The sequence below is a fragment of the Scophthalmus maximus genome, chromosome 19 (genome assembly GCF_022379125.1).
Source record: "Scophthalmus maximus strain ysfricsl-2021 chromosome 19, ASM2237912v1, whole genome shotgun sequence".
In the NCBI taxonomy this organism is placed as follows: Eukaryota; Metazoa; Chordata; class Actinopteri; order Pleuronectiformes; family Scophthalmidae; genus Scophthalmus; species Scophthalmus maximus.
The window spans coordinates 5,342,814-5,369,352 of NC_061533.1; the positions used below are offsets into that span (position 1 = coordinate 5,342,814).

Sequence of the window (26,539 nt, forward strand, 5' to 3'; positions counted from 1 at the left end):
ATTTTACATATATATATATATATATACATACATATATCGTTCTAGCCATAACAAACCTTAATCAGGATTCAGTGACATTTTATACTTGCAAAATTAGAAACATGTAAATAAAATGGAGAAAACGTTAAAAGCAACTGTAATTATTTACCAATATTGTCTATCGTTATATATCCACGGTGTTGTGGAAGAACTGAAGCCCAGAAGTACAGACGGAGCACGTGGTCGGTCACGTGACGTCATCACTAGTGGACGAAGCATGTCCAACGGGCTCTAGCAGCGAGTCATCACCTCGCCGCAGACATGGCGTCAGACGACGCGTTTAAAGTGAGTTGACACTGTTGCTTTTGAATCACGACGACATGTCACAGTTCTCCCGGTAATGCTTGTAGGATATTAACTGAATTACAGCTCGTTAATTCGTGTCACTGCGTGGACACCTGGTCGACCTGTCCTGTAATCTGTGTGTGTGTGTGTGTGTGTGTGTTTGTGTGTCTGTGTGTGTGTGTGTGTCTCTGCCTCTATCTGTGTGTGTGTGTGTGTGTGTGTGTGTGTGTGTCTCGCTCTGTGTGTGTGTGTGTGTCTCTCTCTGCCTCTATCTGTGTGTGTATCTGTGTGTGTGTGTGTGTATGTATGTGTGTGTGTGTGTCTCTCTCTGCCTCTATCTGTGTGTGTATCTGTGTGTGTGTGTGTATGTATGTGTGTGTGTGTGTGTGTGTCTCTGCCTCTATCTGTGTGTGTATCTGTGTGCGTGTCTCTGCCTCTATCTGTGTGTGTGTGTGTGTGTGTGTGTGTCTCTGCCTCTATCTGTATGTGTATCTGTGTGTGTGTGTGTGTGTGTGTGTGTGTGTCTCTCTGCCTCTATCTGTGTGTGTATCTGTGTGTGTGTCTCTGCCTGTATCTGTGTGTGTGTGTGTGTGTGTGTGTGTGTATCTGTGTGTGTGTGTGTGTGTGTGTGTGTGTCTCTGCCTCTATCTGTGTTTGTGTCTGTCTCTATCTATCTGTGTGTGTGTGTCTCTGTGTCTCTGCCTCTATCTGTGTGTGTATCTGTGTGTGTGTGTGTGTGTGTGTGTGTTTGTCTCTATCTATCTATCTGTGTGTGTGTCTCTATCTGTGTGTGTGTGTGTGTCTCTGTGTGTATCTCTGTGTGTGTGTGTGTGTGTGTGTGTGTGTGTGTGTGTGTGTGTGTGTCTCTGTGTCTCTGCTTCTATCTGTGTGTGTATCTGTGTGTGTGTGTGTGTGTGTGTGTGTGTGTGTGTGTTTGTCTCTATCTATCTATCTGTGTGTGTGTCTCTATCTGTGTGTGTGTCTCTGTGTGTGTGTGTGTGTGTGTGTGTGTGTGTGTGTGTGTGTGTGTGTGTGTGTGTGTGTGTGTGTGTGTGTGTGTGTGTGTGTGTGTGTGTGTGTGTGTGTGTGTCTCTGTCTCTATCTGTCGTGCGTCTCTGTATCTCTCTTTGTGTGTGTTGTTGTAGGTGTCATCCCTGAGGGGGAAGGTGGCCCTGATAACGGGGGCCAGCTCGGGCATCGGGGCAGGCACCAGCGTCCTGTTCGCCAAACTTGGAGCCCTGCTGGCTCTGAACGGCCGCGACTTGGAGAACCTCAACAAGGTCGCGAAACAGTGCGTCGACTGTGGAGCCGCCGAGGTACCGACGCGACCAATCGAGAAAAAAATCTGCAGATTAATTGATCGTGAAAATAATCGTTAGTCGCAGCCCTACTTATGAACATAAAAAATCAGAGGAATGAAAAGGTGACAAATACAATAAAGCATATATATATAGAAACATTGCAGATTCGTCATGGGCACCAGTCGGTTGCTGAATTAAGCAGACGCTTAAAACTTAAATGTCAAGGTAGCGAGTCCCAGGACTTCGACTTCCTGTCGCAGATAAAAGCTTTAACATTACATTGCATTGATTTAGCTGATGCTTTTTTCCAAAGCAATTTACAATAAGTGTGCGTTCAACCATAATGATGTTACCAAAACAAGTGCAGGAATCACACGAGTACATAAAAATGTTTTCATTTCATTCATGGACTGAGGTGCAGTCTGAGCAGGAGATTTTTTTTTTCAGTCTGCGACAGAAAGTTTGTAGGGTTTCTGCTGTCCTAATGTCAATAGCCATTTCGTTTAACCAATGTGACTCTCGCAGTTAGGGAGTATAGCCGAGCGGAGTGGACGGACTGGGGTGTAAAGGTTTGAGCTTTACAGTTTGCCGCTTAAAAGCTGCTCTGGTTGATCTACTGCAGCTCTGTAGTCACGGTGTGTCTTTACAGAGAGGCAGAGGAGATTTTAATACAGACTTAACAAAACTGAAGTGAATAATGTCAGCAAAAATTTCAATTTTATTTTCTTCACTGCGCAGCCTCTGCTCCTCCCTGGAGACCTGACCGACGAGGAGACGGTGAAGAAGACCGTGGAGCAGACCGTCGCTCACTTCGGCCGGCTGGACGTCCTGGTCAACAGCGCCGGCATCCTGGCCATGGGCGGCATAGAGACGTTCGACCTAGCCCAGTACGACATGGTCATGAACATCAACGTCAGGTAGGATTTCACAAGACCTGGACGTCCCAACATCATGTTGGCGTGTCCGTGCAATGTGATCATGATAATAATAGCAATACATTTTGATCTGACGTGGGTTTTCCTAAAGAAATGCTGTGATGGAAGTTTGAACAAGAGATTTATGGCACAACATGTTTTTCGGATCGAGTTGTAGAAAGTGTTGTTGTGTAGTGAGAGATGAAAGTTGATATTCGTAATAAGAGGCAGTCAGTCGCAGGTATTGGATAAACCTTTTGTAAGATCATTGATAGATTTAAAAATTTTCAAGTTGCTGCGCCTGACTGAAACTGAAAATTATCACTTTTCTGTATTTGGCGATTTGGGAAATTAAGAAAATGATAGGTTAAAAAAAAGTTTTGTATTCACAATATGTGTAAAAACTTGACTAAATCCACATGACAATTTTTCCATACATTTCTTGTATGGATACACTATATAATATTTCAAGATGCATGAATGTGTTGGGGTATGACTGAAAATTACTATGAAGGACCGACCCGATAACTGAATGGTTGAGGTGCGTTCCACCCTCACCCTGTTTCCTGTCTCTCCTTAATAGAGGCCATATTGTAAACAAAGGTGAACATTAAAAAAATCTGCGCTCACCCACAGACTTCAACATCAGGCCACAGGAACACAAGACCAATGGCACCTAATCTAAATGTAATAGTATCAGTGTGTGGGTGTGATACAGGTGATATTATCGCACTGGTGAATCCCATCATAGATCTTAGGATGTAAGTGTCCTTTACTCTCTCAAGAAGACAAAACACACCGACTGAAGTCCCCCAACTTCATATTTTTGTCTGCTAACCTTTGCTTCATATTCCAGATCTGTGTACCACCTGACTCAACTTTGTGTGCCGCACTTGATCGAGACCAAAGGCTCCATCGTCAACGTGTCGAGCGTCAACGGACAGAGATCAGTGGGTGTTATTAACGGGACAAAGCAGGACAAAGACGCCCTCCGTGTTTATTTTGAAGCATCTTTGAGACCTGTGATTGTTTTGTTTTTTTCTCCCTCTTTGTCTGTAGTTCCCCGGTGTGCTGGCCTACTGCATGTCCAAGTCTGCCATTGACCAGTTCACGCGCTGTATAGCACTCGGTGAGTTTTAAGCTTCGTACGTTCAACATTGTAAAATTTCCCAAAGTGAAAGAGCTCACGACTGCTGTTTTTATTTCAGAGCTGGCGTCGAAGCAAGTCAGAGTGAACTCTGTGTGGTATGTGCGATACAAATTTAATAGCTGCTCTTTTAGATTGACATTTTCTTCCCATTTTTCATGTTTCTGTTTTAGTTCATTTAGTTCCATTTATTTAGATTGTTAGAAATTCATTGAGAAATCCCAGAAATCAAGTTTTCTCTGGTTTCTGTTGTACTTTATTATATATTCATGTTTTCATCCCTTCAGCCCAGGTGTGATTGTAACAGAGGTCCACAAGAGAGCAGGACTGAATGAGGAGCAGTATGCGCAGGTAACACGTCATGATGCGACACCACTGACTGTCTCGGCACTAAAACACTTTTGGCATCATGGTCGTACAATGAATAATTATGTATCCCCCATCCTTGTTCCGTGTTATTTCCACCACCAGTTTCTTGCGAAGTGTGAGCAGACCCACGCTCTCGGTCGACCGGGCGAGGTGGAGGAAGTGGCCCACAGCATCGCCTTCCTGGCGTCCGACGCCGCCAGCTTCATAACCGGAGTCAACCTACCGATTGACGGCGGTCGCCATGCCATGTGCCCGAGATGAGACTTGTGTTTTAACAAATGTCTGCAAATACATACAGCGCTTGTAAAACTCCCACGACTTGTGTGTTTTTGTATCCAACAGTTGACAGAATCGACATATATTGCCACGAAGATTAAACTGAGGAGAATTGTTGCAGAGAGGAAAACGAGGCGTTGCTTCAAGGACACCATTTTTCTCCGTGTCTGCAACGACGGTAGCTGTCAGGACTTTGACAGTTTCCAGGTGTGAAATGAACAGAAGGAAGCTCAAATGCCCTTCCCCCAAGTAGGCAGTTTAAATGCATTTTATTATCTCGCTTTGCTTTTTCGCCATGAAATTTTTTCTATGATCGGAGCGGAGAAGAAAAAACATTGAAAGGTGCTTATCAACAAAGGTTTCAGACATTTATTAAATTACCTTTTTCATTAGACTTCATTCACACAGCATAAAATGTCTGTACAGACCTGTAAGCTTGCGTAATGTGGTAGTTTTATGTTGTGTATTGTGAAAAATCCTCTGAGTGTGTATAGATCGGTGGGACCAGTTGTAACTGCTGCACATTTTAGTGACAAATGCATCAACAGTGACTAAAAAAGCAAGGCTGCGAATGTCCACAAATACAGCTGATAGTCCGGGACGGTTAAATTAAACAAACAAAACCTCTAAATTAAGACTGAAAAGCTTCTAATGACTAAGAATGTGCTTAAAAAAAAAACAACCTTGATGTCTAGTTGTGAGCTGGAAAATCACTAAACTGAATTTAAAAAATATTCAAATAGATTCCACTGAAGATTTACATTTGAACAAATGGAAAAGATGTTAAAACACTCCCGAAAAAATATAATTTAATGAATTTGGCCTGCGTGTATTTTTTTTTTTTTACAGTCTTCCCTTTTTTTGTGTTCTTCAAAAGGGGAGCAAAGACGCTGCCTTGCGTTGAGGAGGTTATCGTACGAGTGTCAACTGTTGCAGCACCAGGGAGTCACCTCCGTGTCATCCCAGATCACATCGGGTATAGCGGCTTGTTTTTGCTGTGGGATGGGAGGTGCAGTACGAGGTAGCGTCTCTTGACACACTGTTCTCGGTTCACGCTGCGGAAACCATGGCCCCACCTAAAACGTGGAAAGTACCACACAGCAGTTTAATGTGAAGATATCTGTATGAATGAGTTGTCTCTCAGCACTGGACAGTTCGTAAAGGCTCATAAAAAAAACAACAACACGTACCTGGCGGCAGCATTTCTGTGTCACTATACCTGAATGAGTGATATGGTTTTGATACCGTATATGCCTAAAGGTCGCGGAACGATAACTATTGCACTTTATATTACAATATACAGTACATATACATGTATAAATAATACTTTAACATTAAAATGTGAATGATCGCAATTGCGGATGAAAATGTTCCATATTTCTGTACAGATCTCTTGGGGAAAAAAACAACCTTTTTTTAGGCTCTTGCAATAAATCAGACCGTGAAGAAAATATGGTACAACATGGTCGGAGAGATGACACAAAACAACACTTTGATACTACTTCCAAAAGGGGGCATTCAGATCTTGTACATCAAAAGCAAGTCTCTGAAGAAGAAAAAGAAGCTTATTATTGTTTTCCATAGGCTGATAAGTCTTCTCTCTGCATTTTCCAACGGGCCTTCTTCCTCGGGGGCCCACTCCTGTTTCTGCAGTCCGAGCATATTTCGTACAGACAAAACGTGGGGAGTCTGAGGGACGAGTCTCCCCCGTGCAGTCACTACATTTAAGTAGTAATCCCCCCCCCCGCACCCCTCCCTCCACTGGGCCTTATAAGAAGCACACGGGTCCGACCTCGAGGTGATAGCGTGCGCCAGGCTCTGCTGTCGGCGGTAGATTGTACACATCCACGATGGGGAGTAAGTTTGGGTCCTGGGTCTGGAAGATGAAGTGGGTCTGGTGCCAGCGGCCATCTTTGATCTGCAAGTCACAAGGTGATAGACAGTTCATACATGGAAGGGTTGGTTCTGTCACTTGGCTCGCGATACAGTGGACTCAGAAAGAAAGCGAATTAAGTGTATTTTTGCAAAATGTTGAACTACTCTAAAGGATGTGCACGTTGTGCACTGTCTTGACTGTCACGATAGTAGCAGCGCGTACCCAGCAGTCGTCGATGGGTATGTGCGGCTCCAGGAGGTCCCCTGCTCTGATCCTCTCTCCAGTCCAGGCCCTGAAGCTCACAGCCCCGCCCGACGGCTGCAGGGAGGGTCCCGCCGCCCACACGGGTGTGTTGAGGCAGTGAACGGTGACGTGCTGCGTGGCCTCGGTGCTCAAAAGATGAATGAAGTTCATCTGGATGCGACCCACTCCGATCTCCAACTGTAAGGCAAGTTGAATTTTTGTCAAGTTACGGATTGTTGAGTTCCATTATTTAAGGTCAGATTTCATTAAAAAGAAAGACACGGGAGGGGCTGGAGCCAACTAAAGTAGATAAAACAAAAATGCTGTTTCTCAATTATTTGTAATGTAGAAAATAGGCCTGTCTTAATGGGTTTTTTTCAACAACATTCTTGATATAAACATTAGAACTGGACTTGGTTGTTGGCAAGTGTTGGGTCTCTTTAATAGAAGAACTTGGGCACACTCAATGTGGGAATTGATAACAGGCTCCAATTCTGACATAAATGAGCATTAGTTACATCTGGATCACAGATTGTGTGTCCCCATTATTTTTTATTTAGTGTTAATGCAGGAATTGGTTCTGGCCATGAGGGCTCCCCCCCCCCCCCGCTGTATTAAAGGCCTGAAAAATGACGTCCAAAAGAAAGAAAGGATGAAGGACAGTTTAAGATTCTAGATGTTTGCTTGCCAAAGGAGTGTGCCTTTTATGGCGACTTGGCCGAGTCCAGAGATTAAACGGGACGCCTCGAGATTCACTGAAAGATTTATCCATCCAAATAGCGCTGGTGTTTATTGTATAGAGCCAGAAAATGAACAGCTGCGTTCCTTTATTTATCACATCAATGGCATTATATAAACACTCACGCAGCCGTTCTTAAAACTCTGAGCTGCTCTTCTCCTTCTTGAGATTTTTTTAAGTCAACATGAGGAAAACATTATCCTCAGGGACAAAAGCACTCATGGATTTAATAGTCGTCCACTGTCTGACTCTGCACAAGTATTCTCCCGAAGTGATCTTGTCTCCATCTAAGTGATATGTTTAAATTTTATCGAGTGTCTTGTCTGACGGAGGCAAACCTTGGACACTGTGATCGGCTTCAGGCACGTTTGTCCTCCCGCTGTGAAGTTGCACGTCACCTCGACGGTGTCCGCATTGCAGCCGAGGTTTGGGTCGATCCAGTAAGTGCCTGTCAAAGAGGAAGGGGGTGGCTCTTATCTATCAAAACGCAGTGAATGTATGCGTGGACGTGACGGAGCAGTTTAAAACGTCTCCTCACCGTCGTACATCCTGTGCTCACAGTTGTAGAGGTCCCTGCAGATTCTGGCAGGATTGTCGCGGGTTCCCAGCGGGTTCTTTAAACTCTGGATCAGCGTGCTCAGATGCTGCAGGGTCTTGAAAATCTCCGTGCCCTGGTCTAACGTTGGCTGGTCCATGTGCTGAAAGTTCTGCTTTGGACATAAATGTTAATGTTATATCGCTTATCCTTTCCCATAATGGGTTATGAATTCTGGTACGCCCTAGAACCGACCCAACAATCAACAGTGATTCTTAAGAAGGAGCATTGTTTCTTTCGAAAGCTGACCTCTTGCCTCAGCGCCGTGTGGGAATCAATGATGACTTGAAAGGCTGCGCCGAGTGCTTCATTTTCCTACGAAAATAAGAGGTCAGTGAGACAACAAGGTAAGCACAACTGGGATCGTTTTTCCCTCTCTGTTTGTTCTTCAACATGTCTTCATTTCCCCCCCAAAAAACGTGAATTTGCACGAGGGGAAACATACTTACAAGTGAAAGGGTCGAGCTGAGAAGACCCTAGAAACCAAAGAGAGAAACCTGTATTATATGCTGCCCAATAGGCTTCGGGGGCGATCTGGACAAAAGATCTTAAGACGATCTTTTGGGGAAAAAAATCTCCATCCACGATCTCAATCTCGATTTTTTTTGTCAGAAAAAGACAAAAAACAATCAAATGTATTTAAAAAAAAATAAGACATCCGGTCTTTGACTTGGACCAGCAGAATAGAGTGTACTTTCACTTTCACTAAATGTTTACGACAGATCGCTCGTGTTACCGCATTTACTTGCAAAACATTTGTTATTCTTCGTGTTTGTTGAAGTACAACTAGACTTTCGACCGGTTCACTCTTTGCGCCATCGGAGCATCTCTACGCTGCTACTCTCTCCATTAACAAAATGTATATTTACTTGGTTGTAATGAACGCACGCGCAGTATTCTCTAACAAGACTGTCTTCTATAAGGGTCATTACGGTATCTATGTTCTCCAGGGCGTTGCAGAAACTTCGCCCGCGATCTGATCGATTCCTTTGAAAATCAGATCATACGCCAAATTAAGATTGATTCCGATATAAGACCATCACATCGCCCAGCACTACTGCCCATGGTCGGAAAATCAGCTAATTTAATGTCATATTTTTTCCATATTATGCATCTAGAAATGTACTAAAGAACAAACTTACTGGTGGTCCCGCTGGTCCGCGAGGACCGGGAGATCCCTGAAAATCCACAGAACCATATTAGGTGTCGAATTATTTCGAACTCAGACTTAATAGAAGATGATCAAGCAGTTCATTTTGTTTGTTTTCATAGTGAGTTAGTCCACAGGCCTGAGCAGAGAACAATGATGAAGCTACAAGAGGCGAATAATTACTCACCCTTGGTCCTTGCAACCCCTGGTGGAAATCAAAGAAAAATAAATCAATATTCGTAAGTGGACAGTACCACAGTAAAAGAATGAGTCTGCAAGCAGACCAGATATTATTCATCTTTTCGCTACCAATTCATTCATTCTTTATCTACTGTCTATTGTATTGCTATTGAATTGCCCTCTCGCATCCTTGCAAGCCTACACTCAGGAATCTTATTTCCGCACAGCGACTCCTATTTACACGCGGCAAAACCCCTTTACATGTGTGTGTTGGCATTTCAGGAGTGAGCTCGTGAATTATGCCTGCGTACGAGCACTCAGCAGACCTCTTTAAAAAAACGCTTGAGATGAGCACGCGGCCAACATTTATCACCCTGACAGGAATTCCTCAGCATCCAAGTGTCACTGTGAGTGTAACAACAAACAGTGGAGTACAACAGGAAATGAAATGTGCTGAGGGCAAAAGCAGGCAGAGTGCTGCGCCGTCTCCATACTAAGTATCCTACTCTGTGCTCACAGTACAGACAGAAAGGGATTCATCAAAACAGCACCACGCACCATCTCCCCCCGACTTCCTTTGTCACCCTGGGGTCCCTGACGGAGAGAAAGGAGACACAAGGATCACTCCATCACTGACGGAAAAGCAGAGGGAACTCACATAAAGCTTGGCAGAGAGGATGAGATATGAGCTACATACAGGATGACCGCCGGGGCCAATGATGCCAACGGGGCCCAAAGCTCCCTCCATACCCTGGGAAAAGCAAGTGGGCATGTTAGTGACCGAGGACACGTGATGTGATGGAGCATCCGATGGAGCAGCGCTTATTTTTCACGGCAACTGTGGAATTTAGGGCACCGGCATTGGCTGTAATCCTGAAATCCTGCGGAGATATTTGTCACCAAAGTCACATTTACCTTCATCTTACCTTCAAACCACGAGGTCCTTTCGGTCCCTGTATCCCCGCAGGGCCAAAGTCTCCGGGAGGTCCCTAAAAATACACAATTGGTGGATAAGTTATGGTAAGTCAAAGGTTAAACTAGTATTAATTAACCAATGACCTTTATTGACCCCTTTTGGAAAAAAGTAGGATTTAATGCATTGAAAAAAATTCTAGGCAAATGGCAACCACCATTATTAGTAGTAATCCATTTTTTTAAATGAATCAATTAGTTGTCTTGTGTGTGATATGCCAGACCTGGAAATACCTAAAAGTCCTTGAATATTACAAGATGGAAACCAGGAAGTGTTTAGCATTTTGGCTTGAAACTACTTGAAAAATCAATAAGTTATCTCATTTGAACATGGGAAGTGGTCTCACACTTTTGGATGCCACATATTACTAAAAAGAGGCATGTTTATGTTTGCTTTACACAACAGCAGTGTCAGTCTCCAGGCGGGGATTGCCACCCAGGTTCCTCTGCTCTTTGAGAGCAGTAAATCCAAACACAAGCTTCAAAATGGATGGTGTCACACAGATGTTTTCATACAGTCTGCGGCTCCTACATTCATCTTTTTGCAACACCAAACAAAAGAGTTACGTTCATAGTAGAAAACAAATGTGCTAGTCTAGTGTGGCTATAGACTTCCCATTGTTTAATGGTGCATATGCTCCTAGTTTAATCTCAGCAAAAACAGTTGTAAAACTTAAGGGTTTGCCATGATAGTAACATAAGAAAAACAGCTTATTTTTGATCAATGGAGTAAATCTGAGGAAAAGGAATTTATAATATATTTAAATATGTTTATAATAAGGTCAGTACAATACATAAATACCGTCATTAAAAATCCAGGGTTTCTACAGGATACAAGAAGTTCAATTTAAGGTAAGACTAACATAATGAGTGGTTATTGGTTCCATGTTTGTTTTGTTTTGGAGTTACAGTCACAGTGTAATCAATACAATACTCACCAAAACAAATGAATCGTCATAATCAAACTAAATTCTTCAACCAAGATGTTTTAAGCCCTAAAATTCAGATTATTTGACTTTAGGGAAACACACACCCTGAAATGACTCCCAGACTGAGGATATTTGATAAGTTTGTCACATAGTCATTTTTTATTGGATTCTACTGACCTTTATTATCCCCATTAATTCCTTTTGCCACATTATAAACTACTGAACACTTTTGAAGCTCATCGTCTGCTTCACACTCCTGTTCAACTCCCACAGTGGGTAAATGTCCAGCGTCACTCTCAGGGTTTTTTTTTTTTTTTTAAATGAAAGAGTGAGACGCGAGTAAAGCCTGCTTTGTTTCTTCAGCTGGCAATAATCTACAGAGCGGCGGTGCTGTAAGTAAAAGCCGAATTATGGTGTAGCAGATGTTATCCCGAGGCATGTTACATTAATACCTAAATACCCAACAGCTTTCATACCGAGATAATGTAACGCACCTCGAGACAATTTTAGGCATTTCAACTTTAACATAACATTTAACATAACTCTGGCCTTAGGGTTGAGAACTTAGCTCAGACTAGAAAACTATAACTTTATCGGTCTGATTGACATGAGTTAATCGTTTTGTGGGTGGAGCTTGATGGGGAACATACCTTTGGCCCAAACAAACCGAACACCCCTGGGAATCCTTGTCCACCAGTGTCCCCCTGATGCACGCAGAGAGGGGAAAGTATGGTAAACTTCATCATTGCACAAGCAAAGAAGTTATTGTGTAATGACACTACAGTTATTTTGATAAGTCGGTGCTCACTGGTTGCCCTTTGGGTCCCTGGTCTCCCTGTTTTCCTGGTAGTCCCATCCCGCCGACTGAGCCTCTTTTTCCTGATGGACCAGTTTGGCCTCGGAGACCCCTCTCACCCTGGACAACACACACAAAAACACACATAAACACTCACACGTCAGTGCAGATACCCAGACGAAGCAGTCGTAGCCGACTGGTTCAGATTTCTCTCCCACTGTCAGAGTTGGACTTTTTTGGGGGTAACCCCACCTGCAATCTGAGGATCTTCACTTCTCTAGGGATTGGTTAAAGCGGTTAACCAATCACTGCAGACTAGGCTAGCTGGCCAATCAGAGCAGACTGGGGTTAAAAGACAGAGGGTGAAAAGAGGAGCTGCAGGAATGGGCAGTATGAGAACACTGATGCCTTTTCTGAACATTAAAGCATGTAAACCTATTCAGGTTGTTCACCCAATTAAAAGTACCAACCTGAATATGAGCACAATGTCACCTTTAAAACCTTTAAATCCAGTCCAGATTCAGTAAATATCTGCATGTAAATCACCAATACAAGATCAAATCAGAATGCAACCCACCACAGGCGGTTGGGGTGAAAATCTCAATAAATAAGCCTCTGTTTGTCACCCTCATGCATATGTAAATTTTATGTCATATTTGTCAAGCTTCGCAAATCCGCTTTGTGCCAACTCATCGCTACTTTGCAACACTAACTTCCCGAATGATTGCGGCGAACATGAGGTCCCCGTAGAGGCTGTGTAAAGTCTTTGTGCAGACGTTGGCATTTGAGATCGGAAAATGCTCCAAATTAAAAGGCGTCGTGTTGGTGCCAAGAGAGGTGCCCTTGGCACCATAAGACATCCCTGGCAGATTTGAGCTGCGTTGGCAATTTCAGCTCGATACTGGCAATAAATTCTGCATTGCATTGGGATCTATACAGAAATGCTTGTGCAATTTAAGACGAAGCTCTATTTGAATAATATCAAAACTTAATTTGCAAGAGCAATGTTCCAGCATTCTCACCTTCGGTCCAAAGGAGCCTTGGCTTCCAGGAAGCCCCGTCACGCCGGTTTTACCTGGCTGCCCAGATTTTCCTGGTAAGCCCACTTCTCCATCTTCTCCTTGCTCCCCCTACAGACGGAAAGAAAAAAACCCAGAGCTGATATTCATTTAATTTAGCAAACAAACTATAAAAATATAAAATAAGTGCACACTTCACTCTCCTCACCTTGACTCCTTTACTTCCATCTTTACCAGGCAGACCGTCAATTCCAGGTAGCCCCTCGAGTCCCTCCCTGCCCACAACCCCCCGTGGGCCAGGAGGACCCTCTAGACCCTTATGAAAGACGATCACAATGTTTTGAATTGATTTGACAGTTAATTTAGGTCGAATTGTATTTATCTATAGTCCAATATCACAAAATATTCCTCAAGATTTTTAACAATTTTTTCTAAATATAATTTTAAGACAAGAAAGGCCTCCGACTCACTGGCGGTCCTTTGGTCCCAGGTGAGCCTGTTGCCCCAGATTTTCCTTTCTGCCCCTGGAGCATAAAAGAGTTGAAGTTTCACAGTTCTGACATGGTTGTCCAGCAACACTGCAACAGCAAAATTGCTATTATTTATGTCCTTACTTGATCACCTTTGGATCCTCTCAGCCCCGGTTGTCCCTTTGGCCCAGGATGTCCCTAAAATGACCATTAGTGTTTGAATTGGATTGTGTTCGGACGGTCCCACAATTCAAGAGAAAAAAATTGGGATACTTACGGGAAGCCCTTGAGCTCCAGCTTCGCCTCTCTTTCCATCAAAACCCATTTGACCCTATGAAATGTCATTGTCTTCAGTTCAGTGTACGGAACAATATTTTAAACCTGATCAACACTAAACCAGACGACAAACGCAAACAAAATGTCTTTTATTTTATTTTATTTTTCACTTACAATGTGTCCGGAGTCACCTGGCACTCCTCTCTCTCCTCTGTCTCCAGGAGGACCCTGGATTCACATGGGACCAAATTAATGAAACGACCCTAAGCGGCGCCTACAAACAACACAAGAAAAACTGGCACATGGACGAAACTCACTCTGTCACCTTGGGCACCCGGAGGACCTTCTACCTTGCTGTCGTCCCCCTGTTCACCCTGAACAAGCAAAACACGGGAACAGACGAACAACCGCGATCAATGGTATTCCCACAAAACCCAATGGTCTGTGTGAAATCAATGCATGTTTTGTTTGAAATTAAATAACAATATCCTACTCATGAATCGCAAATCATTACCCGTGCCATTACGCACAATGATCCCGTTTCACATAATGGTGCCAGTGTCTGTTCCAGGGGTCTTTATGGAATCAATTAACCAAAAGCCACAAATGTGTGTGTATGATTTTTAAAAGTCATGTGTTCTGCATGTGTCAAATTAAATAAAAGGAAGAGACCAGCAGGCATTCGAACGGTAAGAGGACGATGAGCGATGTCCAGGAGGAAAAGGAACGATTTTGTGGCAGCAGTGCTTTTAACAGAACTGTGATGGCGGATACTTTGTATTGTCTTAATTGAGAATCATTCATTTTACAATGACCCGTGTAAGTGCGCAATATTGATTTAATTATGGCACAAGCTTCGCTATTATATTTTGAGGATATTGGCAAAGAGAACGTAACAAATATCCACATCCAGATGGCGTCTGCCCAGGGACTCAAAAAAGAAAAAGAAAAATGCAAATGAGCATTTCATCAAACATTGGTGCAGCGTGTTCCATCGTGTGCTGATCCTGTCAAATAAACACAAATTATGGCGCTAATATCCCCCAAAATAATGAGCAGGGGAGCCCAGGTGCTCGGCTAATTATATACATTTGACAGCACTTTGTTAATTGGATGTGTCCTAGTTTGTATCATCGATCAAATTAGGGGGGGAGTCGAGGAACGTTGCAAGGACAACGGGACAGACCAGAGGCAGCACTAATTAGGGACAAAACTGGAGTTTTTCCGTTGCCTCAAATAAACTGACCATGTCCTTCGAAGACAACGCGCTGCATGTTGAATAACGCAGCCGTCACAGGTTGCAGGCCTTCAGACACGATCAAAGAGCAGAAAATGATTTGGGGAAATGTACCTTTTCACCTTTTGGCCCAGGAGGTCCCAGCGGGCCCTGTGGCCCCATGTGACCCTGTGACAAGAAAAAGAGTGGGTGAGTGAATTTCATTTCGGGGCTTTAACCGGGCAGCACTTCATCTTCTGGGGCAATGAAACATGCTATTTCTTGAATCGTCAGTCAAGTCATGGTCATAATATTTTTTTTTTTACAATTTGATTCTATTTTAATTCATTTCTTATCCTTAATCCAGGGAAGATGGAAGTCAGTCAGTGTTGAAAGTTGCTGTATGTCAAAGTAGCATCGTACCATTTTTTAACTATGTACAGTTCATACACAGAACGCAGGTTTATTCTTCATCACAATCAATCAAACTTTATTTAGACAACACCTTTCATACAGGTGATTGACAAAACATAGGATGTTGAATGTGAATTAATTAGACTCCTGCATAACTACACAATCAACTTTTGAAAAGACAATAATAAAAGATAAAATGATAAAAGATGTATCAAAACAATAAATGAATAAAATGACGAAGTACTACACAAAATCAATTATACCAAGAGAGTAAAAGGTCAATAAAGTTAAATACAGTAAAAATAAATGACAATAATCAACATAATAAAATGTGAGTAAATGTAAATAAATATAAATAATATAATTAGAAGAAGTCACGCCTGATGTTATCTATGTCATGTTCTACATTTGTGCATCAGACACAACACAACCAATATATTGAATGTTCAATAAATTAAATCAAACATTAAAAAATAAATGCTTCTCTGCTACTCTCAGCAGTGATGTGGTGTTTTGGTCAGGTGCCTCACTTTCATATAAGAGTTTCTCACCTCGTAACCTGATATGCCCGGATTTCCTTGTTGGCCCATTCTCCCTGGAGCACCCTGGGGAAATTTATGAATATACTTAGCACACATCCTCCCGAAAAAACCAACGAAAGTCCTTCAATCAGCCCCGGCAAGAACTCACCACTGGCCCGATGGTTCCTCGCGCTCCCTTCTGTCCGACAAAGCCGGGTTCCCCGCGCTCCCCGACTGGCCCGGTCTCCCCCAGGTGACCTTGGAGACCCTTGCTCCCCTGGAGAGACGCCACCAAAGGGCAGGTGTGTGCCGTTAAATGTACAAAAAAACGTCCCTGAGCAGCTGTGTGCGCGCTGGCAACTCAAACATTTAATACTGAAAGTCTACTTGAGCAGCACCTCCAGCGTCATGCCTACGTGGAGGATACCGACCTCAGTGTTTACTGCTTCAACAGAGAACTATTCAATCACAGAACAATCCAACAGTCTGACCGGCGTCGGAGAATGAACGGTGCATTTTAAGGGCCCAAAGCAAGTGAACCGACGAACCTTTTCTCCAGGTTTTCCTCTTTCACCAATTTGGCCAGGTTTACCCTCCTGACCCTTGCAAAGAAAATTGAACGGGGCTGTAAGTGGACAAAAAGAGCTGCCATTTCACGGGAACTGGACGAAATGTGGAGTCGGCTGCTGAGACACTCACCCTCACACCCACCAGTCCAGGGGGCCCCGGACCTCCGTCCTTCCCTCTCAGGCCGATTTCACCCCCGTCTCCGTTGGCGCCCTCTGGACCAGCTTCCCCCTTTTCACCCTGAGGAGAGAAGAGCGGGTCTGGTGAAAAAAGGTGACCATGCAATGGAGTTAGGAGCTCTGAGTAGATCTGGGTTTTCTCCAGAGCGCCGCAGGCCCTAAATAATAACACACAGGCCAACACACAGTGACGTGAAGCCGGGACAAAAGAGCCGCGAGCTCCACGGCTCGGCTCGACATAAAAGTTCCGGAGTGAGCTGCAGTTTCTGCAGCGACGGCTCAGGCACGTACACAGATAGTTGCAGCAGTCGTAGCCGGAGTGACGCAAAAGAAAGCACGTCACCGTGATTTGACATGTCTCACGTTTCAAGATGCAATAAAGTGAGCCGCACAAACAGATCAAGAGGTGTTCAGAGTCGCCGCAATTGAACTGACAGAAGCAGGTTTGTCCGTCCCACTCTTTTACTCGTGTAAGAAAGCCAACATGTCCATCAGCTCAACAATCCACCATCTAAAGGTTTAGATAAGCTCCAGGAGAAAGAGAACAGTGCACACATCAGCGCAGGTTTTAATATAATATGAGACTAGGGCTGCAACTAACGATTATTTTCTATCAACTAATCGATCAGTTGTTTGGTCCATAAAATGGTGAACATTTTCCCAAACTCCAAGACGATGTTTGGATTTGTCCACACACTAAAAGATATTTAGTTTGACTGTCATAGAGGAGCAAAGAAACCAGAAAATATTCACATTTAAGAAGCTGAAATCAGAGAATTTTGGCCTTTTTTCCCAGAAAAACCACTTGAACTGATTAATCGATCATCACAATAGTTGACGATTAATTTAGTATTCGACGACTAATCGATAAACTGTTGCAGCTCTGTTTGAGACCCGAAACAATAGAGAATGGAAATAAATGTTTCATTTTCTAAATCTCAATGTATCGTTCAACCATTTTTTTCTGTTTTCCTAACGCTATCACACGCGCCCCTCACAGCATTACCCATCTAAACTGACTGGCACTAAGAGTTATTCTGTGTCAAGAATAGCAAGAGCACAACATCATGTTCCACTTTGTTTCCCACAATTATACGGCGCTTTATTTAAATGGGCTGTGGAGAGCGAGCAGCTGATTATTGCAGACATGCAAGAGCACCTAGAAACGAGAACTTAGGCGTTCAACCGTTAATAAGAGCGTAAGAGGGAATCAGAGGTGACAGCTCGAGTTCCTTTGGCTCACGGTCACGAGAAAAGGTTCATTTCAACTGAAGTATTCAGATGCGGATTACGAATCTGACATCAGAGTCCATAAGCTACCATAATTAGTCATGTTTTGTGGCGTTGCGATCGTTTGTAGAATTTCAAACAACCAATTAATGTCGCAGTGAACAACGACAATGCGCCGATTTCAAATTACAAATCCCCCCGAGCGGCCGCTGTCCACTCGGGAGCAGACACTCGGGCCAAGAAGTGCTCAGAGTGCTTTGCTCTGCCGACTAACAGAAAAAGGCCGTGCACAGCACAGAGCTGAACACTCGCTCAGGTCGACTCTATTCTAATCCTCTGTCCTCACATTGTACTACCTTCCCTATGAGCCACAAGCTGTTTGTGGGTCTGTCAGCCACACTTCCAGCAGTTTGGCTCCATTGAAATATGGAAGCTTTTTGTGTTCTCTTCCCCCCCCCCCCAAAAAAATTCTGTGTCACAATACTTGCCAGACAGTGGAGCTCTTAAAATAGCCGCTCTATCTGTTTTCAACTAAGCGTCAACACAGTGCAGCTCCGACTGTACAAAAGGGGCAAACAATACTCAAAGTTGCTCTAATTACACCCAGCCGCTACAGTACACAGACGAGTTGACGGGGTTCACGGGGTTCACGGACGGCTTCGGGACGGGAGATAATTCATGTTGAAATCAGTGACAATGTGGTTACGTAGCCATGAGTGAACTTTTTTGTTTTTTTTCATTTACTGTTTTTATAATTAAAACCAGTTCTTCTTCTAAAAAAAGTGATGTATATCTCAAATTTGTATTATTTTTGATACTTGCCTTGGCTCCATCTGGTCCACCTTGTCCAGCCTCCCCGTCAATGCCTAGCTCACCCTGATGAGACAAATTATGAAAAAAATATTATATTTGGCATGTGGCAAAGGGCAGCAATCAGAAGACGTGAAAAACACACGTGTACCAAATGAATCTGAATTATGGGATACTCACTCTCTGGCCAATCAAACCCTGCTCCCCAAGGTTGCCATGCAGACCAACGGCACCCTGCCAGGAGAAGAAGAAAAAGATGATGTTGGCCATGAATATCACTTATTTGTACATCCTTTTTCTCTTTTGGTGCCTTATGTCTGCGGCCTAAACCCAGAGCTCACTAATGGACATTTTGAAAACAGAAAAACAAGCAAGCAAGTTGTTATTTTTAGGGGAAAAACAATTATGAATAATTATATTTTAACATGGAATGCACGAGAATCGTCTCAGGTTTACTTTGGCACAACTTCAGCCAATTGGAGGAGTTCAGTGAGTGAACTCTGATTGGCTTGTTTGATAATCATTTCTCTACAAAATATAATTTAAAATGCAATTTAATTCAAAAAGTCCAGTCTTGCTCCCACGAACTTAGGCATTATGACCCGAGGACTTAGAACAATTTCCTTGACGTAAAACAACAACACATCCACCAGATCACTGTATAAATCAATGAGGATGTCCACAGCATGAATCGTCATCCTCACCTTCTCCCCAGTGTCACCAGGCAGTCCTCTCTCTCCCGCCTTCCCCGGCGGCCCCTGTCAAAAAACAGCCGCGGCCTTGAGTTTCCAGCGCTCACGTTAAAAGTCGGCGGGACTCGTGGTCAAACTCACCGTCGGCCCCATCTCCCCCAGTGGCCCCATCGTCCCCGGTGGCCCCGCCGGTCCCTGCGGTGACAGAGCAGAGGCATCAACACAAACTGGCAAAGAGAGAAGTCTGTAATCTTGGACAAAAGGAAGAAGGGAAGGAATAAGAACCAGGCGGGGGGGGGGGGGGGGGGGGGGGGGGGGGGGGGGGGGGGAGTGTGGATTTGTGGAGATAAGTTAATCTGCGGGGCTGAGAGCTTTCAAAACACCGAGCCAAAGCTTCTGTAAGTGATGGAAACGGGCCCCGCCGTTATCGAGACACGCTCAGGCTACAATACAGCTGCCGCTCCGGGAAGGAGTTGGTGTAAATCAAATTGTCTCAGACTCAATGCTTCTCCGCTTGTGTCTGTGAGACTTGGGGGGGGGGGGGGGGGTAGAAAGAGGATGAGGTTGTTCAGGGCTTCTCCACCAAAGCTGTGGGTTTTGTAGGATGCACTGAATAAAAGATGTCTAAGTGGAAATTCTGAGTTTATGCGCGAGGGCGAGGAGGAGGGCGCACAGTGGGTGCTGGAGAGCCACGGGCCATTATAGACGAGACACCGCGGCTTTCTGTCTATATCCTCTTTGAGATTCCGCAACCTTCCAAAAATGTACATGGCTGCATCAGATAGAGTAAAAAAAAAACTAAAAAAAAACAGAGGGGGAAAAAAAAATCATTACCATACAGTAGCTGTTTGATAATGAAGTTTATTTTTTTTGAAATATGGAACCATAATAGGCCACATTCATGCAGGTAAAGAACACACTCACAGGCTCTCCTGCAATTCCTTTGGCTCCTGGAGGTCCCGAGGGTCCTTGAACACCCTAAAAATAATACAGTTGTTTATAAAACACACACACACACACACACACACTACTGGTATTCATACACATGTTAAAATACCAAAACACCCACTAGAGAAACAGTTCACCACACAAATCTCTCCGCTGTAGACTTCTGTTCCCCTAAGTGTCTCCACCCCAAGACCCCCAGACTGTTCGAAACACAGACCTCCGTTAACCCCCAATCACTTACTGGAAATCCCTTCGGCCCCACTTCAGCGGGTTCGCCAAGCTTTCCCTGCAGCGACACAACAACAGATAAAAATGAAAGCAATGAGTACAGTCACACAGGTTTCAACGGTGTTGTTTGCCCCTGCACTGTGTCATCAGCTGCTTTCAGACACGAGCTCCGGGAAATGTCCGCCAAATTACTGTACGGGCGTCAGGCGGCGTTCACAACAGCAGGAACATCTCCGGAAGACACTCGGCGGCGTTCTCACATTACAGCCCCTCCAGAAAAAAGTTGCGCAAAATGTGCCGACGTCAGTGCACGTCTGGGAGCAGCCAACGCACGGCCAGGCACCGTCAGCATAAATGGAAAATAGAACTGCATTTTGCCCACTGAAGGCGCTTTGCTCTACAAGCCACATTCACTCAGCGCTTTTCTATAGCACACATTTTCTATCACGCTAAGTTTTTCTGCATGCACCATGTCCTCCTTTCAATGATATTAAACAGAGTGAGTGCTCAAGTCTCGAGTTTCATTAGATGGAACCCAGTGAAGGATGGAAACTTTGGTTTGATAAATGACCTAAACCGTGATTTCAACGCAATGTTGACAAAATCGTCGATTTTAATTTTTAATAATTGACTGAATATCTCTTGAGGTTCACAAGCCAGCTGAGGAACATCAAAAAGGCCAGATAGAATTAAAGAAAAACAATTTGAACATGACTATTTACTTTCTTTTGGACCAATTTTAATAGATACTTGATCATGTTTTTTATGAAACAACAAGCAAACGGCTTATATACGGCTTATATAAAAACTGGAAGAATGTTTCTCTGCCTTAATGAGACGCGTCTCCTCTCAAGCCAGCGAGGGGAAATTGTTCTTCGCTGGGACAAAAGTCTCAACATCACTTATCCCAGATACTTATCCTGCGACCTTGAGAGGTCATGACCCGACGTTATCGTCCGAATAAGGCCCTTATGAAAAGTCAAGTAAAGAAGCCTGATTTTCCTACCATCTCTCCAGGGAGGCCCAATTTCCCCGGTGGACCATCAGGGCCCTGCGAAAGGAAAGAAAAACATCCAAATCAGTTAACTGAGCCTTTTTTTTTTTTTTTGAACTGTTCCCGACTTCGAAAGTAAAACCAAGCACCATCAATGTTTTAAGGGCGCTTTGATTAAACGTTCCGTTGTTAGATTTGTAGTCAACGAGTTTCCTCTGAAGATTCTTTAGATGTTAAAAATAGTGAATAATTACAGACTGCTGAACAAAGCTGCTTTGAAAGGTTCTCAGGATTATTCCCCCCCCCCGCCCCCGCCCCGCCTCCTTCTCTTAAGAAACTGGAGTCATTTAGTTCATCCCCGCTTTCCATGGGAGAGATTTGATGGTGTGCAATCAGGAAGCTTACGGCCCGACATCGCTCGGAGGCAGTTTGGCATGTAGACAACGAGCGCTTCTGAAAAGTGTTTCGTTGACCCTGGTTAACTCTGACCTAGTTCGCCGTGTGCTCACCTTTATTCCCGCGGGCCCCGTCTCCCCCGCCGGGCCATCGGGACCCCTTGGACCCTGCACAAAGAAGCGAAAGTTGGCACAGATGAACAGCTCTGGAAAAATAGACCCCGGGGCACATGTCGTCTAATACTTCAAGTCAACGGGATCAGCCCCGTCTATCTGCGTCTTTGTCATCCTCACTGAGTGGAGCCCGGGAGGCAGTTCCCTTGGTTTCATAGTGTACCCCGGTTGAGAGACACGAATCAAAAGATTGTGGCTGTTTTGTAAATACTTGGCATTTTCGCCCAATCCACACTGTGTGGACTTTGTCCGCATCTTTCCACGCTCGCACGCGGAGCGGTACCGCCAGCGCACACTGGGCTTATTGTAAAATGGCCTCGGGGAAACGGTCAGGACGCCTGCAGATGATTCATCCTTGCCTTTTAAAAATTTAAACCAAACTATATACCCCGGTCAGAAAAAAACACAACAGAACTTACTGTGTCTTACTGTTGTACATGTACGCAGCTCGTGTCAAAGGGAACCTGAGCGGAACCAGAGCAGAGTCCTGCCTGTATAAGGCCTTAATAATGACGACTGACTGTTGAGAGAGGTGTAGCGGATTTATGGATTATACTTTAGATTTAATGAGATTTCTGAAGGAAGGCTGAACTTTACATGTCCTTTCTTTCATATCTTGTCTTTTATACAAAACCAACAAAAAGTAACTCTGGTTCATCCAGAATCTGTTCTGTCTAACACCGCATGACATTCGGACGTAAGAGTGGATCATTTGACTTTTTTAACCTGTACAATTTTAATTTCCTCGACTCCAGTCAAAACTCAGTGAGGCCATTTCAAGTTATTGTCACTCGTCATTCTTGAAAAAGCACACGATTAGAGAAATTGTGTCTAAATCCATTGGCTCTTTTTTGGGGGGGAGGGACTTATTAAGATCAACATGTTGTGTTTATTACATTTTTTTAACATATACATTTACTATCATCCCTCCCTCCATAATCAGTTCTTTTTTTTCCCATTTGATTTGAATAGGCACATTTACTTTCAAAGGCTTTCTTTTAAATTGAACCACTTTTATGGCTTTTAGCTCAAGAGTACAGTGGAAACCCCAGAGATTAAAAATGAAGGTGACGACTTAGCTGCATGTCACAGAAATGTGTCACTTGACAACTGAAAAGGAGTGAGACTGGACATAGGAAATTGCTTTTAGACTAACTTCAAGTAAAACAAAGAACTACACATTTTAAACAAACAGAAAGCAAGGAAGGAATAGGAATACGTCTTATTGCTTTTACCCCTACCCAAGTAGCACATTTTTTAAATGTGTGTCCTGAGAAATACATTTCTAATCTTCTTTTTTTGTTGTTGAAGGTAATATCACAATTTCAAACAGAAAACTTTGGGCACAGGAAACATGTTATGACTGTTTCTCCTCTTCCCGATGACTGGGGGAATACTTTGAACATTGTAATAAGGAGAATGGTGTTTAATCATCCGGTCTGCAAAATCTAATTTCCAGAGCCTTGATGTAATTTCCAGCTATTAACGGTTATTAAATATTGCATCGGAGACTGCTTGTGATATGAGGGCGAGCCGTGTAAAACAAACCCAGAGAATGAAACGCCATAATTATAGCACTTATTCATGCTAGATCAATTATTCATTCGGTCCAATGATCCTGCTGCGCCGGAATCACCGGAATTATCCCGAGCTCGTGGCAGACGCGGCGACGCACACTCGCGCGTTCCCATGTTCCCGAAACTCGGGGCTGTTTTTGTAGCACGATGTTGGGACAAGCTGCTTAGCATATTCGAAATTCCTCTGCTTTACAAATGAATATTCTTAATCTACTTGTTGCGTCTATGTAGAAATAGAGAGACAGTTAATGCATTCGTGGAGGAGGTGTCGCTGAGCAACCCCTTCTGGTGTTTTCACACAGCCGATGGCTGGATTTCACTCTTCTTCCATTTAATCCAAATAATATGTTATGCTGCTGCTGCTGCTGCAGCTGCAGGGGAAGCACACGAAACACATGATTTCCAGCAGAATAGTTGTTTTCCATGGAGATATTTGGTTTAGTTGGTGAGTTTTGCTTGGTTTTCTGTTTATTTAGCACACACAGTTTGTAAGTTGTTGTGTTGGTGGTTTGGAGAGAATCACTGGATAATTTGACCGTACTCCTTTGCCTTTGTATTCATGCCACAAAGATTTAATTTCTGTGGATTTATTTACTTATACCTCACTGGATGATTTTAAGGGTTACGATTGTTGAATGTGGGTCTGACGTGTGTCTAGAGTGTGGAGAGCTGTTTCCATCCCCAGATGCTGTGTGTTTTTTTGATGGTGTGTGTTGGGTGTGTAGGGTGTTGTGTGTGTGTTGGTTGATGTTTTTATTGTTCGGTAGTTATGTGAGAGGGGGTTTGTGGTTTGTGGGTTTTGGGTTAGTTAAATTTGGGATATTTTTATATTTGGGGATGAAAATGTAGATGATAAAGAAGGAGTTGGTGATTAAGGGTGTTTTTGATATGTATTGATTTGTGTTGGGTGTTTGTCAAAAGTGGTTTGTAGGGAGTTGTGAGTAAGGTTAATTGTGTAAAGTTTTAAGTGAAAAAGTTGTGTTTGTGTTTAGTTGTTGGTTGGGTAAATAGGATTGATATTTGGTGTTTTATTGTGTTTAGGTTGTGGGTTGGGTTAGGTGTTGGAAGGGTATTATGTGTGTAGGTGTTTGGTGTGTGGCGGTGGTCGACGGTGACATTGCGTGGTAGGTAGGTTAGAATGGCAGTGTTGTTTGATTGATAATTTATTTGTATTATTATTCGAATAGAAGGAATAGATAAGGTCGGTGGTCTCTGGTTTTTTGAGTAGTAACTATAAGATTAATTATTTTTTTGCCTTAGTATAATGTGTTTTTGAATTATGTCTTTGTTGTGAATTGAAAGTGCCCTTTCTAGAACAGTATTGAATTGTTGAATTAATGGTGAGAAGACGGGGTTTGGACTTATGACCATTGTTCCTGTTCCCCCGGATGGTATGTGGTGTGTGGTGCCCGATGTATCTTCCCATAGTACAGAATGCCAAAAGTTAGAAGGAATGGTCAGGGACGTAGGAAAAAAATATCAGAAACATATTCAAAATCACAAGTTTCACAAAGCCGGAAGTGATGCTTTCAAATTGGAAACAATCAAAATGTCTAAGATATTATCATGATTCTGCCCCTGTCAACTCAGTTTTTTTCCTATGGAATTTATTGTTTAGTTATGTTTTGATTGACCTCCCTTGTGTCACTGTTCTGGTCACGTTAAAGTCCCCCTTCACTCAAAAAAGTGTTTTTCTTCTGTTTCTGTCCATTACAATGTCTGACGTTGACTATAGGGACTTGTATCTGAGCCCATGTTGTCACTGTAGAGGTGTTTTCACATTCCTCCTGTGGAGGAGGAGATTTCTGTGCCACTTCTCTGCAATTTGAAATTCAAACGAATCCAAACACAGAAAACCAATCGCTGTTGAATATGCAAGGCAAATGTGTGAGGCAAAGAAACCGTAAACTTCCAGCGCACGCAGAGGCAGCGCATCCATGAGCGGACGACAGGTGTGTCAGCAGACAGTTAGCGTTAGCATTAGCAGTTGGTGAGAGTCTTATGACTGAATCTCGCCAATGTTGCCGCTAGCCATCTTGCTGCCCACATTCTTCCACAGGGCAACCGAGCGAGAGCAGCTGTGGTGGGCGGGGCCTGTGTTATTTGTATATCATGAATATTCTTTCCCTCACTGAGGGAGTGACAGGGGATGGTGTCCCCCACTTCAGAGTTTTTTTAAAAACTTGGGGGGGTAAACAATGTTAAACAAAATATAGGCATAGCAGATTCTTTTTATATACTTTAAAACGTGACTGTTCTTTAACCTTTGTTATGCCGTGTTTTTTTTAGTGTTGAGTTTATATTTCCTGTTTTATTTTGACGTCTCTTCACTTCCTTTGCACCTGTGTCTTGTTTTTTCTCTGCCACTTTACTTTTCTTGTGTTTTCCCGCCCCTGTGATTGTCTGCACATGTTCCTAATGTGTTTCACCTGTCCAATTAGCTCCGCCCACCTCTGTGATTGTCTGCACCTGTTCCTAATGTGTTTCACCTGTCCAATTAGCTCCGCCCACTTCTGTGATTGTCTGCACCTGTTCCTAATGTGTTTCACCTGTCCAATTAGCTCCGCCCACTTCTGTGATTGTCTGCACCTGTTCCTAATGTGTTTCACCTGTCCAATTAGCTCCGCCCACCCCGTGTGATTGCCCTCGTCTGTATCAGTTCTTTCTGTTGATGTGATGCTGTTTGTTTTTGTTTCCCAGTGTTTCCTCGTTTTATTTCCTTCATTGAGTTTAAGTTTTTATGTTGCCATGTTAGATCTATTTACTTTATGAAAAAGCCGCTAATCTGCTTTTCGGCACAGATAAGTGTGACAAATTGAGACGGCGCAAACCTTTTCTCCGGCGATGCCCATCTCTCCAACGGGCCCGATAAAACCCGGCAGTCCCTGAAGGGGAGGGAACATGCTGTCAGGACTTGTCTCTTATTACTTTTAGTTCTACTGAAGTTATATTTCCCATAATGGGCCGCTCAGCTCTGGGGCTCCAACAAAATAGACCCACACAGACACGCACACTCAG

General features: G+C 43.5%; 2 protein-coding genes across 2 annotated transcripts in view; one reads left to right on the forward strand and one right to left on the reverse strand.

The window, feature by feature from the left end:
* Positions 1-191: 191 nt before the first annotated feature.
* On the forward strand, positions 192-4,370 carry zgc:101858 (uncharacterized protein LOC449555 homolog). Its single transcript, XM_035641135.2, has 8 exons — positions 192-324; positions 1,470-1,640; positions 2,364-2,542; positions 3,396-3,489; positions 3,599-3,668; positions 3,748-3,784; positions 3,974-4,037; positions 4,158-4,370. The coding sequence occupies exons 1-8, from the start codon at positions 301-303 to the stop codon at positions 4,314-4,316; spliced, it is 798 nt and encodes a 265-aa protein (XP_035497028.1). The 5' UTR covers positions 192-300; the 3' UTR covers positions 4,317-4,370.
* Positions 4,371-4,686: 316 nt separating this feature from the next.
* Positions 4,687-26,539, reverse strand: part of col27a1b (collagen, type XXVII, alpha 1b) — a 61,845-nt gene continuing 39,992 nt past the window's right edge. Inside the window, exons 25-58 of the mRNA XM_047329296.1 lie at positions 26,353-26,406; positions 21,885-21,974; positions 21,388-21,432; positions 20,395-20,439; positions 20,130-20,183; positions 19,347-19,400; positions 19,218-19,271; positions 18,694-18,747; positions 18,526-18,579; positions 16,427-16,534; positions 16,276-16,329; positions 15,897-16,004; positions 15,758-15,811; positions 14,928-14,981; positions 13,894-13,950; positions 13,751-13,804; positions 13,578-13,631; positions 13,445-13,498; positions 13,301-13,354; positions 13,039-13,146; positions 12,834-12,941; positions 11,824-11,931; positions 11,666-11,719; positions 10,041-10,103; positions 9,812-9,865; positions 9,673-9,708; positions 9,122-9,139; positions 8,927-8,962; positions 8,234-8,260; positions 8,034-8,099; positions 7,728-7,896; positions 7,528-7,637; positions 6,430-6,648; positions 4,687-6,249 (exon numbers count right to left, since the gene is read on the reverse strand). Of these exons, the coding sequence (XP_047185252.1) occupies positions 6,100-6,249; positions 6,430-6,648; positions 7,528-7,637; positions 7,728-7,896; positions 8,034-8,099; positions 8,234-8,260; positions 8,927-8,962; positions 9,122-9,139; positions 9,673-9,708; positions 9,812-9,865; positions 10,041-10,103; positions 11,666-11,719; positions 11,824-11,931; positions 12,834-12,941; positions 13,039-13,146; positions 13,301-13,354; positions 13,445-13,498; positions 13,578-13,631; positions 13,751-13,804; positions 13,894-13,950; positions 14,928-14,981; positions 15,758-15,811; positions 15,897-16,004; positions 16,276-16,329; positions 16,427-16,534; positions 18,526-18,579; positions 18,694-18,747; positions 19,218-19,271; positions 19,347-19,400; positions 20,130-20,183; positions 20,395-20,439; positions 21,388-21,432; positions 21,885-21,974; positions 26,353-26,406 (2,481 nt within the window). The 3' untranslated portion in view covers positions 4,687-6,099. The remainder of the gene's footprint in view (positions 6,250-6,429; positions 6,649-7,527; positions 7,638-7,727; positions 7,897-8,033; positions 8,100-8,233; positions 8,261-8,926; positions 8,963-9,121; positions 9,140-9,672; positions 9,709-9,811; positions 9,866-10,040; positions 10,104-11,665; positions 11,720-11,823; positions 11,932-12,833; positions 12,942-13,038; positions 13,147-13,300; positions 13,355-13,444; positions 13,499-13,577; positions 13,632-13,750; positions 13,805-13,893; positions 13,951-14,927; positions 14,982-15,757; positions 15,812-15,896; positions 16,005-16,275; positions 16,330-16,426; positions 16,535-18,525; positions 18,580-18,693; positions 18,748-19,217; positions 19,272-19,346; positions 19,401-20,129; positions 20,184-20,394; positions 20,440-21,387; positions 21,433-21,884; positions 21,975-26,352; positions 26,407-26,539) is intronic.

Bases quoted from the DNA above. Each gene is read 5' to 3' on its own strand.
- zgc:101858 (XM_035641135.2), top strand. From the start codon at position 301: ATGGCGTCAGACGACGCGTTTAAA. The intron at 1,641-2,363 runs GTACCGACGCGA...TTCACTGCGCAG, and splicing joins TCGACTGTGGAGCCGCCGAG to CCTCTGCTCCTCCCTGGAGA. The intron at 4,038-4,157 runs GTAACACGTCAT...TTCCACCACCAG, and splicing joins ATGAGGAGCAGTATGCGCAG to TTTCTTGCGAAGTGTGAGCA.